Here is a 14,042-nt window from a genome sequence, read left to right on the forward strand (position 1 = left end):
TTTTCCAAAGATGATTAAATGTTGTCCTTAATGTTCTCCCAGTAATTTCTGTTTAAGGTTCACTATTCAAAATTTCCTGGATTATCCATTTTACCTTTCTTAAAAGAATAGCATTGGCTATTCTCCAGTCTTCTGGGACTGCTAAAGATGGCTTTCCCAAGGCACCAGAAATCTGTTCTCTTGGGGGTTGGTGGTCAAGAGGCTGAGTCAGGTGGATGGGGATTTGGATGACGGGACCTGCCTGAGCCCAGAGGAGATTTGTCAGAAACCCTTTGCTTTTTGTACAGTTGTGTTTGGACCTGAGGTAGTGCAGGTTTGGGCGTTCTGCCAGTTGGGGATAAAGTTTGCTATTAGCCACAGAGATCCTGCAAAAAAATGTAAGGATTAGCCTTTTTATAATACTGTGGTTTGACCTAGAGTACTGTCTAATGTTGGGCACTACTCTTCAGAAAGAGTGTGACTTTAAAGTGGATTTAAGAGTGGTACTTAGGATGATGTGCTTAAGTAACATGGTTAGATTGGAGAAGCTGAGCCTGTTGTGCTTGTTGCAGAGAAGGTTAAGAGAAAATTGAATGTATGTGTTAAAACTTATGACTTGTCTAGATAAAGTATAAGATGATAGTGTTCCACTGGCAGAAGAGCCAAGAGTTGGGGCCACCAATTTGTAGTGATTAGCTAAAGAACAACAGCAGTAAGAGTGTATCTTTCTCCAGACGTGTGGTCAGAGCGAATTCGTAGAGGCTTTCAAAGGGGAACTAAATAAGCATATGAATAGAAAGCTTAGTGCTTTCAACAAAGGAAAATATTCTCGGCAGTATCAATGCCAAGTTTGGCACCCACGTACATGAGGGATTGGGGCAGTGAACAAAATCTTTGATGTATGACATAAAGAACAATTTGAAGTAGATGTTCAAGGTAGGTGTAGGTGTAAATGGAATTCCAGATTTTGGGATCTAAGCAGTTAAGGGTCCAAAACATCAAAATCCCAGGTGAATAACTTGAAAAGAGTGCTGTCTCATATGAGGCAGGAACTTCAGTACAAAGAATGAGAATTTGAAACTCTGAAATTTTAAGTACAAGATAACTATAAAATAGTTTTTTGAGAGGTCATGTTGTGGCTGTGCAAGACATTAGTTAGGCCACCTTTTGGAATACTGTGTGCGATTCTGGTCTCCCAGATGTTGTGAAACTTGTAAATCTTTTCTGAATTCTTTTCAAGAGTATTGCCAGAGTTGGAAGGTTTGTGTTACAGGGTGAGGCTGAACAGGCTGGGACTGTTTCCCTTGGACCGTTGGAGCTTTTATAGAGGTTTATAAAATCACGAGGGGCATGGATGGGGTAAATAGCCAATGTCTTTTCCCGGAGATGGGGCAGTCCAGGACTAGAGGGGTGAAAGGTGAAAGATTTTAACAGGGACCTAAGGGACAACTTTTTCACACAGAGGGTGGTGTATGTGTACAGAATGAGCTGCCAGAGGAAGTGGTGGAGGCTGCTACAATTTCTGCATTTAAACAGTATCTGGATGGGTACATGCCAAGGAATGGTTTAGAGGAATATGGGCCAAGTGCTGGCAAATGAGGCAAGATTAATTTAGGATACCGAGTCAGCATGGGCGAGTTGGACGGAAGGGTCTGTTTCCGTGCTGTATATCTCTGAATGCATAACTTTCAAATGATGGGACAGTTAAAATTGGGGAACCATCATTACAGTAAGTTACTGGAAATGTAATAGACTGTGGTACTTGGGCACTATATTCTGGCATCAGGCACCAATTGAAATGAAGGAAGAGAACTGGAAGCCAGCCTTTTCTTGCGGAAGATAATGAATATAGCTGTTGTGATTTGAACTAAATTCATAATTGTTTATTTCACTTTGTCTTTACTATGTATAAAATACCAGTATCTTGTGTACATCTCTTCTTAGATTTCCTCGTGTACCAGGGCCTCGACTTCCTCCGCATCCAACACGGATGCCCGAAGCAGTGAAAAGACCCTCCATCCTCAAACAGGACGACTTGAAAGAGTTTGATGAGCTTGAAAATGAGACTGATGATGGATGGGCTGGTAAATCTCAAAGGGCTGGAAGAAAATCCCTTTTTTTAAAAAAAAAAATTTAATTCTTCAGCTGTAGAGTCCATGGAAATTTGTTTCAAGCAAGCAGTGTTTTAAAATTGTGTGCTCAATATTTTTAAACTTATACACACTTGGGCCATGCCACTGAGGTAGCGGCATAACTTTATTATTGTAGAGTGCTGGAAAAATCTTTATTACAGTGCCAACCAAAAATTACTTGTCATTTTACCAGTCATTGTGTTGTGTCTCTGATCTTGGTGTCTTTGCCCTCCTTGTCCCCCAACTCCCAAATTGTCCTATTTTTATGTACTTTTTCCAATCTCAAGTAACCTTTCTTTACCCCTCTTCCTTCTGCCTACTGTTTTAGAGTTTGGGCTTGCATCTTTTATTGGTCCAGAAGTGAAGTAGCAAATTTCTCTTGATGTTAGAGACTGGATGCGTGGCTCACTTGCTGACATGCAACAAATTTCAAATGGACTGTTTGAGATTTTGGAGAAGATTGTGTAGTTCAAGTTTTTGGTTTGCTTGCTGATCTGTTTGTTCTCAGACGTTTCGTCGTCATGCTAGATAACATCATCAATGAGCCTCCGGTGAAGCACGGTGTCATTTCCTACTTACTGTTTATGGGTCTTGGTTTGTTGTTGTGGGTGATATCATTTTTGGTTTGTTTCAGAGGTTGGTAAATGGGATCCAAATCTGTTTAATGGATTTCCAGTTTGAATGCCAGGTCTCTAGGAATTCCCGAGTGTGTCTGTTTGGCCTGCCCCAAGATTGATGTATTGTCCCAGTCGACCTGATATCCCTCTTCGTCTCAGTTTGTCCAATGTAATGCTTGGTGCAGTTCTTGCAAGGTATTTTGTGTATCTCACTTGTTCTGCTGGTTGTGGGTATGGATTCCTTTTAAATTCACAAACTAATGTGATATTCAAAATATTCTGTCAGGACTGCATTAAACATTACATTGGTCAAACTGGCAGGAAACTAGCCACCAGAATACATGAGCACCAACTAGTTACCAAAAGATACGATATCAGTCAATGGTATCCATACACGCAGACAAAAAGGGGCGCCAATTCAACTGGGACAATATATCCATCCTGGGATAGGCTAAACAAAGACACGCATGGGAATTCCTAGAGGCCTGGCATTGAAACCAGAACTCAATTAACAAACACATCAATTTGGACCCCATTTACTAACCTCTCAAACAGAACCAACAAGGATATCACTCACCACAACAAACCAAGACCCATAAGCAGCGAGTGAGACATGAGACCATGCTTCACCGGAGGCTCACTGATTATGATACCTAGCATGGTGACGAAACGTCTGAAAAGCCTGCCAGCTCGGTGAGCAAACTGGCAATATTAAATGGACTATGCCACCAAATAGACTTACCTGTGAATTTGCTGAGATAACTGTTCGGTTCCACAATGTGGCTGATTGCTTTGCTTTGATAGCTGTGTTTCATTCATTTCATTGTCGCTGGGATCTACTGAGTCACTGACAGTTGCAATCTGACTCTGGGATGGGGAAGCAATGATACTTGTAGTAATTGCAAATCTGAAAATTAGAGAGAACCTTTTATCTTGTGGTTGCACTGTTAATGCATCATAATGATTGGAACAAGTGTGCCTCCAAGAGTGGTGAGTGGGGGGTAGGTGGGTGTAGAGGTTATTTAGACTGTAGGTGGCTAATGTGTGACTGTACCTTTTAAATTCTTTGATCTGGGCCAGGGACACGTCATTATGAAAGTGGAAATTCAGACTAGCATTCGCCATTTTGCTTGTTCCACTTTTTGCATCTTTACTTCTACAGGAGCACATGAGGAAATAGACTACACTGAAAAACTAAAATTCAGTGACGATGAAGATGACGATGATCCCGAAAAGGGGAAATCTGAAAACTGGTCAGTGTGAAAATCATTTTGTTAATTCTAGGAATTGCAAAAGAGCATGCATTTGTAGATTTGTAATTTTTTTTTATTGTTAATTTCCATTTATTGTTTTTTGAGGTCTTGTGTTGAAGTTGTGTTCTTGTGATTTAATAGGGTTTAGCCACATTAAAAATCTGATAGGAGAAATCCTTTAAAGAGGACCGGGTACATTGTAGTGTATTGTAGTAAAAGAGGAGAATTCATGCCAACAACTTGAATTAGTCATATTTTCTCAAACACAACTTACCTTCATTTACTCGTTTCTTGGTTTGGGTGCACTTGTTGATTCTTCAAGCACAACTTTGTACGATCGGTGATTCCATTGTCTGTTTTTCTACACTCGAGCCTTTGCATTTAGATGTGTTTTATGGCTAATTACATTCCAAGTGACTGCAGTTCTTTTTTATTTTGATGTTTGACTCCTGAGTCAGAGATGATCATTCCAGTATCGTGGTCATCTGATATGATTCTTTGTGATGTTATTGTTGCCTTGATCAAAGAGTGGAGAAAGTTGCTGTGTGCATAGATGAAAGTAACAATCTTATTCTTCTGTGCAGGGATGGGCAGACAAGTCGACCAGACCGGCAAGAGTTGCGCACCTCTGAGAACAAAAAAGAGCCCCCCTCAGAGGAGCACTTGTCTGTCAAAGCAGGTCGGGGTGAAGGTCTGACCTCTGCCCAGACTGAACTGGGGCCGCCTGGGTCCCAACCGCCCAGAGTTTCTGCAAGCTGGGGTCCTGCTGTGGATCACCAGGTACATAACCAAGACGATCAATATAATGCACCACTTTGTTCATCTGTGTGGGTTTTCTCTAGATGCGTGATCTCTGTAAATAAGGTTGAAAGGTTTAATATAGTCTATGGATTTTTACTTCCAAACTAACTTGAAGTACAGTTGAAGCCCTTTTTGGAAGACACTTTAGATTTCCCAATTCATTTCGGAGCACCTTTTTTTTTATTTTGAAAACATGTTGGGTTTGGAATTCTGCCACTAGATACTACCAAACTGAAAGGCTCATCTACAAAGTGAGATTGAGTCAGCCGATCAATTTCCAAGAGGTTGCAAATTCCAAGGGGAAGCTGCTACTGGTTAACACTATTTGGCATCCAATTAAACCGCAGGTGTTGGAATAGTTACAGTAGTGGGAATGCATTTGGGCTGGTGTGATTGCTGCTGAAGGACATGAAAATCTTTCCGTGAAAACTTTTATTTCTGAACCAAATTTGGTTGTAAAAACCAGATTGACACGAAATCTGTTTTCACCTCAGGGAATCATGTTACAAGTAGCTTTGTAGTCTTGAGTTTCATTGTCAGTTTTCCAGGTGAGATTTGACAGCTGAGCAGGTGTGGCTCTGGCGAGCTGGAGGGAACTGGGATTGCTAGGTAAGAGGTGTATTATGAAATAAGCACAGGTTACGGTTTCAAGATTACTGCTAACATTACTTAGGTTGGCTAATTCATTAGTTGAGAAAAAAAAGTAATGTTTAGGAATCTGAAATTCCTTGAGGAATTGAAAGGAAACCAAAAAGCATTTAAACAATGAATTAGGATGGCTAAAAGGGGCCATGAAATATCCTTGCTGAGTAGGATAAGGAAAATTCCAATAGCTGTATAAAAATGCACATTCAGAGCAAGAGGGTAACTGGTGAAAAGGTGGATCCATTCAAGGACAAAGATATTTTGCATGGAACCAGAGGAAATGGATAAGGTCCTTTTAATGCGTATTTTGCATCAGTGCTCATCAATGAGAAGAACAGGGAGCAGTTTGTTGATATTCTAGGGTATGAGGATATTAAGGAGGAGTGGCCCTTGAGTGTCTCAAAACATTGTGGTAGGACCTGATGGCAGGATACTGAGGGAGGCAAGGGAGGAGGTTGCTGGACCTTGACAAGGAACTTTATTACCTTCTCAGCCACAAAGTTCCAGAAAACTGGAGAGTAGTCAGTATTGTTCCCTTTTTAAGAAGGGCAGGAAGGATAATTCAGGGCATTCTAGGCTGGTGGGCCTTGCATTGCTGGTAAGTAGATTATTGGAGAAGATCCTAAGGGATAGGATGTACTCTCATTTGGAAAATAATGGACTTATAGTCAGAGTCATAGAGATGTACAGCATGGAAACAAATCCTTCGGTCCAATCCATCCATGCCGACCAGATATCCCAACCCAATCTAGTCCCACCAGCCAGCACCTGGCTCATATCCCTCCAAACCCTTCTTATTCATATACCCATCCAGATGCCTCTTAAATGTTGCAATTGTACCAGCCTCCACCACTTCCTCTGACAGCTCATTCCATACCCATACCACTCTGTGTGAAAAAGTTGCCCCTTGGGTTTCTTTTATATCTTTCCCCTCTCACCCTAAGTCTATGCCCTCTAGTTCTGGACTCCCCAACCCCAGGGAAAAGACTATGCCTATTTATCCTATTCATGCCCCTCAAAATTTTGTAAACCTCTAAGGTCACCCCTCAGCCTCCGACTCTCCAGGGAAAACAGCCCCAGCCTATTCAGCCTCTCCCTCTTGCTCAAATTCCCCCAACCCTGGCAACATACTTGCAAATCTTTTCTGAACCCTTTCAAGTTTCACCACATCTTGCCGATAGGAAGGAGACCAGAATTGCGTACAATATTCCAACAGTGGCCTAACCAATGTCCTGTACAGCCGCAACATGACCTCCCAACATGGCTTTTTGCAGGAAAGGTCTTGTCTCTCAAGCTTCATTCCCTTTTTTGTTTGAAGGAACAAAAATGACTATTGGTACTTCAGTGGGTATTATCTACATGGGCTTTACTGAACTAGTTGACAAAGTTCCTCGTGGTCAGCTGGTCCAGAACATAAAATTGCATGGGGCTCACGGAGTTAGTTCAATACAAAATTGGCTTGGTCATAGAATATAGAGGTACTTGTGAAGAGTTTTTTGACTGGAGGTCTGTGACCAGAGATGTTCAGCAAGGATCAGTACTGGAACCTCTGTTTTTCATCCAAATCACTTATACAATGTAGGTGGTCTAATCAGTGAGGCAAATTATTAGGGTTGTGGGATAATGAGGAAAGTTATCATTGGATACAACTGAATCCGGATCAGTTGGAAAGTTTGCTGCACTATAGGAAGGATGTGCAGGCTTTGGAGTGTGTGCTAAAGAAGTTTACAAGGATGTTGTCTGGATTGGAGTATGTCAAGGAGAAATTGACGACTGCAGATGCTGGAGATTAGAGCTGAAAATGTGTTGCTGGAAAAGCACAGCAGGTCAGGCAGCATCCAAGGAGCAGGAGAATCGATGTTTCGGGCATGAGCCCTTCTTCAGGAAGGGTTCATGCCCGAAACGTCGATTCTCCTCCTTGGATGCTGCTTGACCTGCTGTGCTTTTCCAGCAACACATTTTTCAGCTCTGATCTCCAGCATCTGCAGTCCTCACTTTCTCCTCGAAGATTTTAACCTACTGCGAATCCTCTTGCAAGGGTGCCTTCCTTGAAGAAGCTCTCTTCCTCCCTCTACATTCCTGAAGAAGGGCTCATGCCCGAAACGTCGATTCTCCTGCTCCTTGGATGCTGCCTGATCTGCTGTGCTTTTCCAGCAACACATTTTCAGCTTGGAGTGTGTCAACACAGGTTTGGCAAACTTGGATTGTTTTTGCTAATGTCAGAGACTGAGCAGATGGCATGATTGGCCTTACTTCCGCTCCTATGTCTTATGGTCTTATGATCGAAGTATGTAATATTGAGAGGCATGGGATAGAATAGAATAAAAGTCTCTTTCCTCTCGTGCAAATGTCAAATACTAGCGGGTATCGATTTTAAGGTGAGAAGGGGAATGTTTAAAGGAGATGTGTGAGGCAGGTTTTATATGCAGAGAGTGGTATTTGCCTAGAATGTACTGCCAGGGGAGGTGGTAGAAGCAGGTATGGTAGCAAACAATTTGAGAAGTTTAGACAGACACGTGAGTAAACAATGTCAAAGCAGATGGGATCAGTTTAGAATGGCAAGTGGATGGGCGCAAGGATCTGTTCTTGTTCTATGTTAAGTACCTTCCACATGCCAATACTTTGAGCTAATTGCTAAAATGTGATCATTCACGCTAATGCCTTCGTGTGCAGTGTTAATCTGGGTGTAGACAGGAAAGTGTTTAGGATTGATTTATCAGCTTGCGCTGAGGCAAAACCAGGCAGTAGTACATGTGCTGCAGTTGACCTCCAGAAGGACTCATTTGGTTGCTCTCTGGTGATTAAAACTAGGAAAACACATTTAAAGGCACAATGTGTGACTGAGTTGTTCCCCACAGACAATTTGACAATTGTTGCTATCCAGGCTTACAAATGAGTATCAAAAAATACTTCGAATTGCAGCTGTATTTATTTTAAAGGAAAATGTTGGTAAAGGCCCTTGTCTATCTGACAGCAGCATCAAACACTGTGGGTTACAGTGTTCTTTTCAAGTAATTCTCAGTGTAGCATCTTTTCCTTATTCTTATACCTGGAGTGAATGTGGTAAATGGAGCTTTTCTCCATATCTAAACTTAGTCAGGAGCTCTGGATGGAAAATGTAGAGGACCATTATAGTGCATGATCTACAAGTATTTGATTCTGTCACACTATGGATCTGAAATGCAAAGTGTTTCCTCAGCACTAACCTTTTTGGGTGCAGAAATCCAAGTAAAATTATACTGCTGAAGGTTTAACCTGACACTGTTATTTGATTTTGGGATAATCATTTCTTCTGATCATAAAAGATTTTGGATATGTAAGTCTGCTTTTTTAATTTTGCATCATTTTCCACTTCTCTTATCCCTCCCCAACCTACCAACCTCCCTCTCCACCTTACACTTATCACTGGGGTAAAAATCCTAATAGTTTAAACTCAGTAACTATGTCGTTTTAGGGTCGAAGGACAGGCATGTGCTCACCTCACGAGCATCAGATTGCTCCAGGTTCGTACAGCATCTACAGGCAGGCCGCTTCCCCCAGCATGCACCAGGTTTGTAGGGTTAGCAGTAGGTTATGGCAGATTGATTATTTTGAAGTTACAAAAAGAAGTTTCTTGGTTTTGCATAAAAACTAGCTTAACTATGTCATCTTCAGATTTGAGATTCTGAAGGGTGTGCGGGTAGTAAAGCATACTATGATTTCAGAGAAGACGTGCAATAAGCCATGTGAAGTACTTGGAGAATCTGACAGGGCATGGGTTTTGCTGATAAGAGACTGTTACAGGTTTTCTGACTCAAATCCTAAAGCGCGCACACTGCCAATTTGGTTGGGTATATATTTTGTTGAGACTATAACCTCTTGAAAGGGATTTGCCCCTTTACTGTGAGGCAGCTTTGCACAATATTAGCCATGCTTTTGGAGAGACTTCTTTTTGAATGCAGCACAGGTTGAAATTTTTGATTATCTTACACTGCCATATTGGTTATCACTGACTGGATAATCTTTGAATTATCAATTGATTAAACATGTACTGCATTTTAACTTGTCATCTATTTCCTCTTCTCTCCTCGTATTTCCCCCCCCCCACCCGCAATTCCATTTTCTTCCTCTTGTGTTCATGCAGTCCTTCACTTTTCCTTTTTAATGTTTTTTCCATGTTTTAATCACACACCGTACAAAGATTTCAGAGTGGCCTGGGCCGGTGTAACTTTACGGGTACTGCTGTGAATTACACTCTGCAGTGTATCCTAGTGTTATTCCAGAGTCTGAGATTGTGTGTATCTTCACTGGTAGAAGTGGTCTGTTGCAGTTGCTTTTGTTTTGACATCAACCTCTCACCAGGAGCTTTATTCCATTTTGTTCTCTGCTGGCAACTGTTTTTCTAGTGTTCCTGTATAGTTTTGCTGTCTCTGTCCTCTGAAGCCTTCCAGCTAAAGGTTTAGCAATAAAGTTAATGCTCAATTTTACTATCAAGACTGCTTGAATCCATCTATGTTAAGTCTGATGTTTCAACATGCAGCGTCTGTGCAGGAGTACGGTGTCCTCTGACTGTAGTCTTGCTGTACAAGGCAGCTGTCCGGAGCTTGTGGCGAATCTGATGAGCGATCTATTTCTTTCCCACTGGCAGACTACAGTTCCCCAGGAAAAAGCTAATCCTTCCCTAGCAAATCAAAAGACTCCCGTGGGCGAAGACGAAGATGAGGCCTGGCGTCAGCGGCGCAAGCAGTCATCAACCGAGATCTCTGCCGCTGTGGAGCGGGCACGGAAACGGCGTGAGGAAGAGGAGCGCCGCATGCAGGAGGAGCGTCGAGCTGCCTGCGCAGAGAAGCTGAAGCGGCTTGATGAGAAGTTTGGTGCCTCTGAGAAACGTCAGAAGTCCGAGCAGGAGAAAGAAGAGGCGTCAGAGGAAAAAGAGAATGAAGAGCCTGTGGCGTCCAATAAGCGGCAGCGAACAGCCAGCAGTGGCAGCTTCGAAATGCCACAAGGTACTTATTATCATTTAAAGAATACTAGCACTTTGCTTGTTGTTTTCCTGCTTTTGTGTTCAGCTCTGCAATGTGATCATGCAAGTGACTCTGTTCCCTGACTTATTTTGATGGGTGAAAGTTGCTAATGGCTTTTTGTTTTTAAGAAGTTTGGTCCTTCCCACCCTACAAGGGAGGTCTGCAATGCCTCCACTTGACAAGCTGGCTAGAATGGGGAATGTATTCCATGAAGGGATGAAGACCAGTGCATGTTTGCCAGTTTTGCCAAGATTGAGTTTGCTGTGTCAAAGGAGTCCAAACAATAGCTGCGAGCTTTAAGTTCAGGATTCCCTTAGAGGCTGTAGAATGGAGCAAGTCTATTGTAACACTGATTTATTTTTATTTTGATCTTTTCATTTCCAGCTGAACCCCCACCTCCCCCTGAAAAGGAAACGGTTGAAGTGAAAGAGGAGGCAGGGGTGGTGAGGGTTGAGTCCAAGGTAGAAACAGTGGTACCAGGAAGACAACCTCAACCCTCCCAAGGCTATTCCAAGTACCAGAAGTCATTGCCGCCCAGGTTTCAAAGACAGCAGCAGGTAAACTATGATCTAGTGATGGCAAGTGAGCTATTTTGAAATTAAAGCAGTGTATTGATTTGCATGAGCACTGTGGATTTCTGCACTAATGCAGTTTGCATAGAAAGCTAAATAAACGTGTTTGTTAATTTTGAATATAAATTAATGAACAACCTGATAGAGTGAAAGCACAAATTCCTGAAGAAGGGCCTGTGCCCGAAACGTCGAATCTCCTGTTCCCTGGATGCTGCCTGACCTGCTGTGCTGTTCCAGCAATAAAGTTTCAACTGAAAGCACAAATTAGCCAATCCATGTGATACTGGTCTTATGCTCACTAATTTTTTTTTAATGGAGCAAGTGATAGGTAAAGGGAGCTAATAGGTTAGGCTAAAGAAACTAATGATGCCCGGCATTAGATCAAGGCAGCATCTAGAATTGGTGATCTTTCTGGAGTAAAATTAGGAAATGCTTTTACACACATGGTAAAAGTTTGCAATTCTACATGCAGTTGTGGTTGCGTCAGCTAATTTGAATCTGGAATTGAAGAATTTTTGTAAGCAAAAAGTTAGGAGTTGATGGACAGAAGTAGCTGAATGGCTTTGGATCGTGGGTCAGTCATGAATCGATTGAATGAACCAACAGGCTTAGGAATACTATGTTCCTGACACCATGTTTGGCTAAGGTAATTACATCATAATTGATTCAGAGGCACTTTTTTTGCAGTTGTGGTTACCATTTGTCCTGTTTGCTCTCTATCAAAGAGATCTTGTAATAGTTTGTGACTTATAGAGTCATAGTTATACAGCACAGTTTGTGCTGTGAAAGAATGCTGAGGGTTGTGTGGCTTGTCTTACCTCCAACTTTGACACCTATGGTGTTAGCAGACAATCTGGATTTCTATTTACACTAAGTGGTGACGGGGTGGGGAGGGAGAAAGAGTTTGAATACTTATGAAGCTGTCTGTTAGCTGAATTGGGGGGACTACAGGGAGATTAGACAATGCAAGGTCTGGTTAAAATAAAAACATGATCAGCAAGTCATGTCTGGCATCATGCTGTGCAAAGTTAAGAGGCCTCCATTTGAAAACCAATTTGCTAATCCAGATACTAAAGTTAAGAATTTCAAGTAAGAATAGTATGAGGCTTGACCAACCTGTAGTCAATTGACCTGTTAAGTTCTTTTCCTGCGGCTTCATACACAAGATGCAATTTGCACACCAACTTCTGCAAACAGTTTATTAAGGCCTGTACAAGCTAGGTGACCCCCTTTGACCCTCTTCGCAGGCATGTGAAGTCAAGTCAAAGAGGTCCTGAACAAAGGAAATAAATCCCCTTGAGCAGGTCAGTTAGTCATGCTCTCGGATGCTCTGGCCACTCCCTCACAGTCACATGTTACCTCTGGTACAATGGTAGGATGAGGTCATCCTCTGAGATAATGTAAATGTAAATGACCTAATCCTGGGGAATTGTTATGCAAACAATTTCCTGACTCAGTGACTCCCCAAGACAATGCAGGTGTGACGTATTTAGCTTTGGGGTATGACTGAAAGCATTTCTGAATGGAAGGGGTTGAATGATCGTTTAATTTGATAATAGTGGAGGAGTAGTAGCAAATGACCATCTAAATGGAGTGGGAGTCGTCCGCATTCTGGCCTGAATGTCATCCCCACTCACTTCCAGAATGTTCAGTCAGTGGTTTAACCCTTTAATATTACACTAATGTCCAGAGAGAGAGTCCAATTTAATCTTCTTACATTACAACCTACCAACCCCCACCGCAAAGTGGTGGACGAGAGTAGTCTGAAGGAGAAAGTGAGGACTGCAGATGCTGGAGATTAGAGCTTAATGTGTTGCTGGAAAAGCGCAGCAGGTCAGGCAGCATCAAAGGAACAGAAGAATAGACGTTTCGGGCATTCCTGAAGAAGGGCTTACACCCGAAACGTTGACTCTCCTGTTCTTTTGATGCTGCCTGACCTCCTGCGCTTTTCCAGCAACACATTTTTAAGACGAGAGTAGTCTGCAGGTCCATAGGCCATAGGTCCATAGGCCTTTAGTCTCTTTTGTCAAAACCAAAAGTCAGGAAAATTATTGTACAGTTTTCAAGACTCTTGCGCATGAACTGTGGTGCTGTGGTACCTGATGATGTTTGTGGTATGTTTTGTCTTCAAAATTCAGGAGCAGCTTCTTAAACAGCAGCAGCAGTGGCAGCAGCAGCAACAACATCAGCAACAGCACCAGTCTTCCCAGCAGGTCCCTCCCCAGCAACCACCACAGCCGCAGCCACTTGCTATGGCCCCGTCAGCACCCATGCACCCGCAGCAGCAGAAGCCCATGTACCCAGGTTCCATCGGCCGCCCACCACCACCTATGCCCCCTATGGGTTATGACCCACGTTGGATGATGATGCCTCCTTACATGGATCCTCGTATGCTACAAGGCAGGCCCCCTATCGACTACTTCCCAGCTGGTGTTCATCCTTCAGGTGAGTGGGCAACCTCTGGGGTGGATAACATTGTCCAACGCTGCCCTGACGTTTGTGGGGATTTTTTTCTTTCAAATGATGAAGTCAGAAGGTTGAATCCTGAAGTGGACAACTTGCAGAGTTTGTTTACCTTTTGAATGGTGGATTGAGGCACAACATTTCCTCCCTTTGCTGCCATCTTGGTTGTGAGACAGCTTGTATATGCAAGTTATCCTGCCATATGGCGACAGCTGATGGTTATTCCAAATTCAACTAGTGTGCAGTTTCACAGAATCCCTACGGTGTGGAAGCAGCCCGTTGAATCCACGAGAACCCTCCGAAAAGCATCTCACCGAGACCTGCCCCCCTACCCTGTCCCTGTAAACTTATAGCTGGAAAAGCGCAGCAGGTCAGGCAGCATCCAAGGCACAGGAGAATCGACGTTTCGGGCATAAGCCCTTCTTCAGGAAAGGCTTCTTCAGGCTTATACCCGAAACGTCGATTCTCCTGTTCCTTGGATGCTGCTGGACCTGCTGTGCTTTTCCAGCAACACATTTTCAGCTCTGATCTCCATCATCTGCAGCCCTCACTTTATCCCTGTAAACTTATACTTCCA

At 42.8% G+C, this 14,042-nt stretch overlaps 1 protein-coding gene across 8 annotated transcripts in view; it reads left to right on the plus strand.

Annotated features, from left to right (window-relative positions):
• The window catches only part of LOC122541410 (protein PRRC2A-like), a 139,698-nt gene that overhangs the window by 79,451 nt on the left and 46,205 nt on the right, over positions 1–14,042 (plus strand). For 7 of the 8 annotated variants that reach the window (XM_043678160.2, XM_043678166.2, XM_087979328.1 and 4 more), the window contains 7 exons: positions 1,924–2,063; positions 3,891–3,981; positions 4,566–4,761; positions 8,882–8,977; positions 10,055–10,412; positions 10,815–10,987; positions 13,141–13,447. In XM_043678160.2, coding sequence (XP_043534095.2) covers positions 1,924–2,063; positions 3,891–3,981; positions 4,566–4,761; positions 8,882–8,977; positions 10,055–10,412; positions 10,815–10,987; positions 13,141–13,447 — 1,361 coding nt within the window. The remainder of the gene's footprint in view (positions 1–1,923; positions 2,064–3,890; positions 3,982–4,565; positions 4,762–8,881; positions 8,978–10,054; positions 10,413–10,814; positions 10,988–13,140; positions 13,448–14,042) is intronic. The other variant, XM_043678164.2, reaches the window with a different exon arrangement.

The sequence above is a fragment of the Chiloscyllium plagiosum genome, unplaced genomic scaffold, assembly GCF_037043375.1.
Source record: "Chiloscyllium plagiosum isolate Xiang-an unplaced genomic scaffold, Cpla_swu_hap1 HiC_scaffold_35, whole genome shotgun sequence".
Taxonomy (NCBI): Eukaryota; Metazoa; Chordata; class Chondrichthyes; order Orectolobiformes; family Hemiscylliidae; genus Chiloscyllium; species Chiloscyllium plagiosum.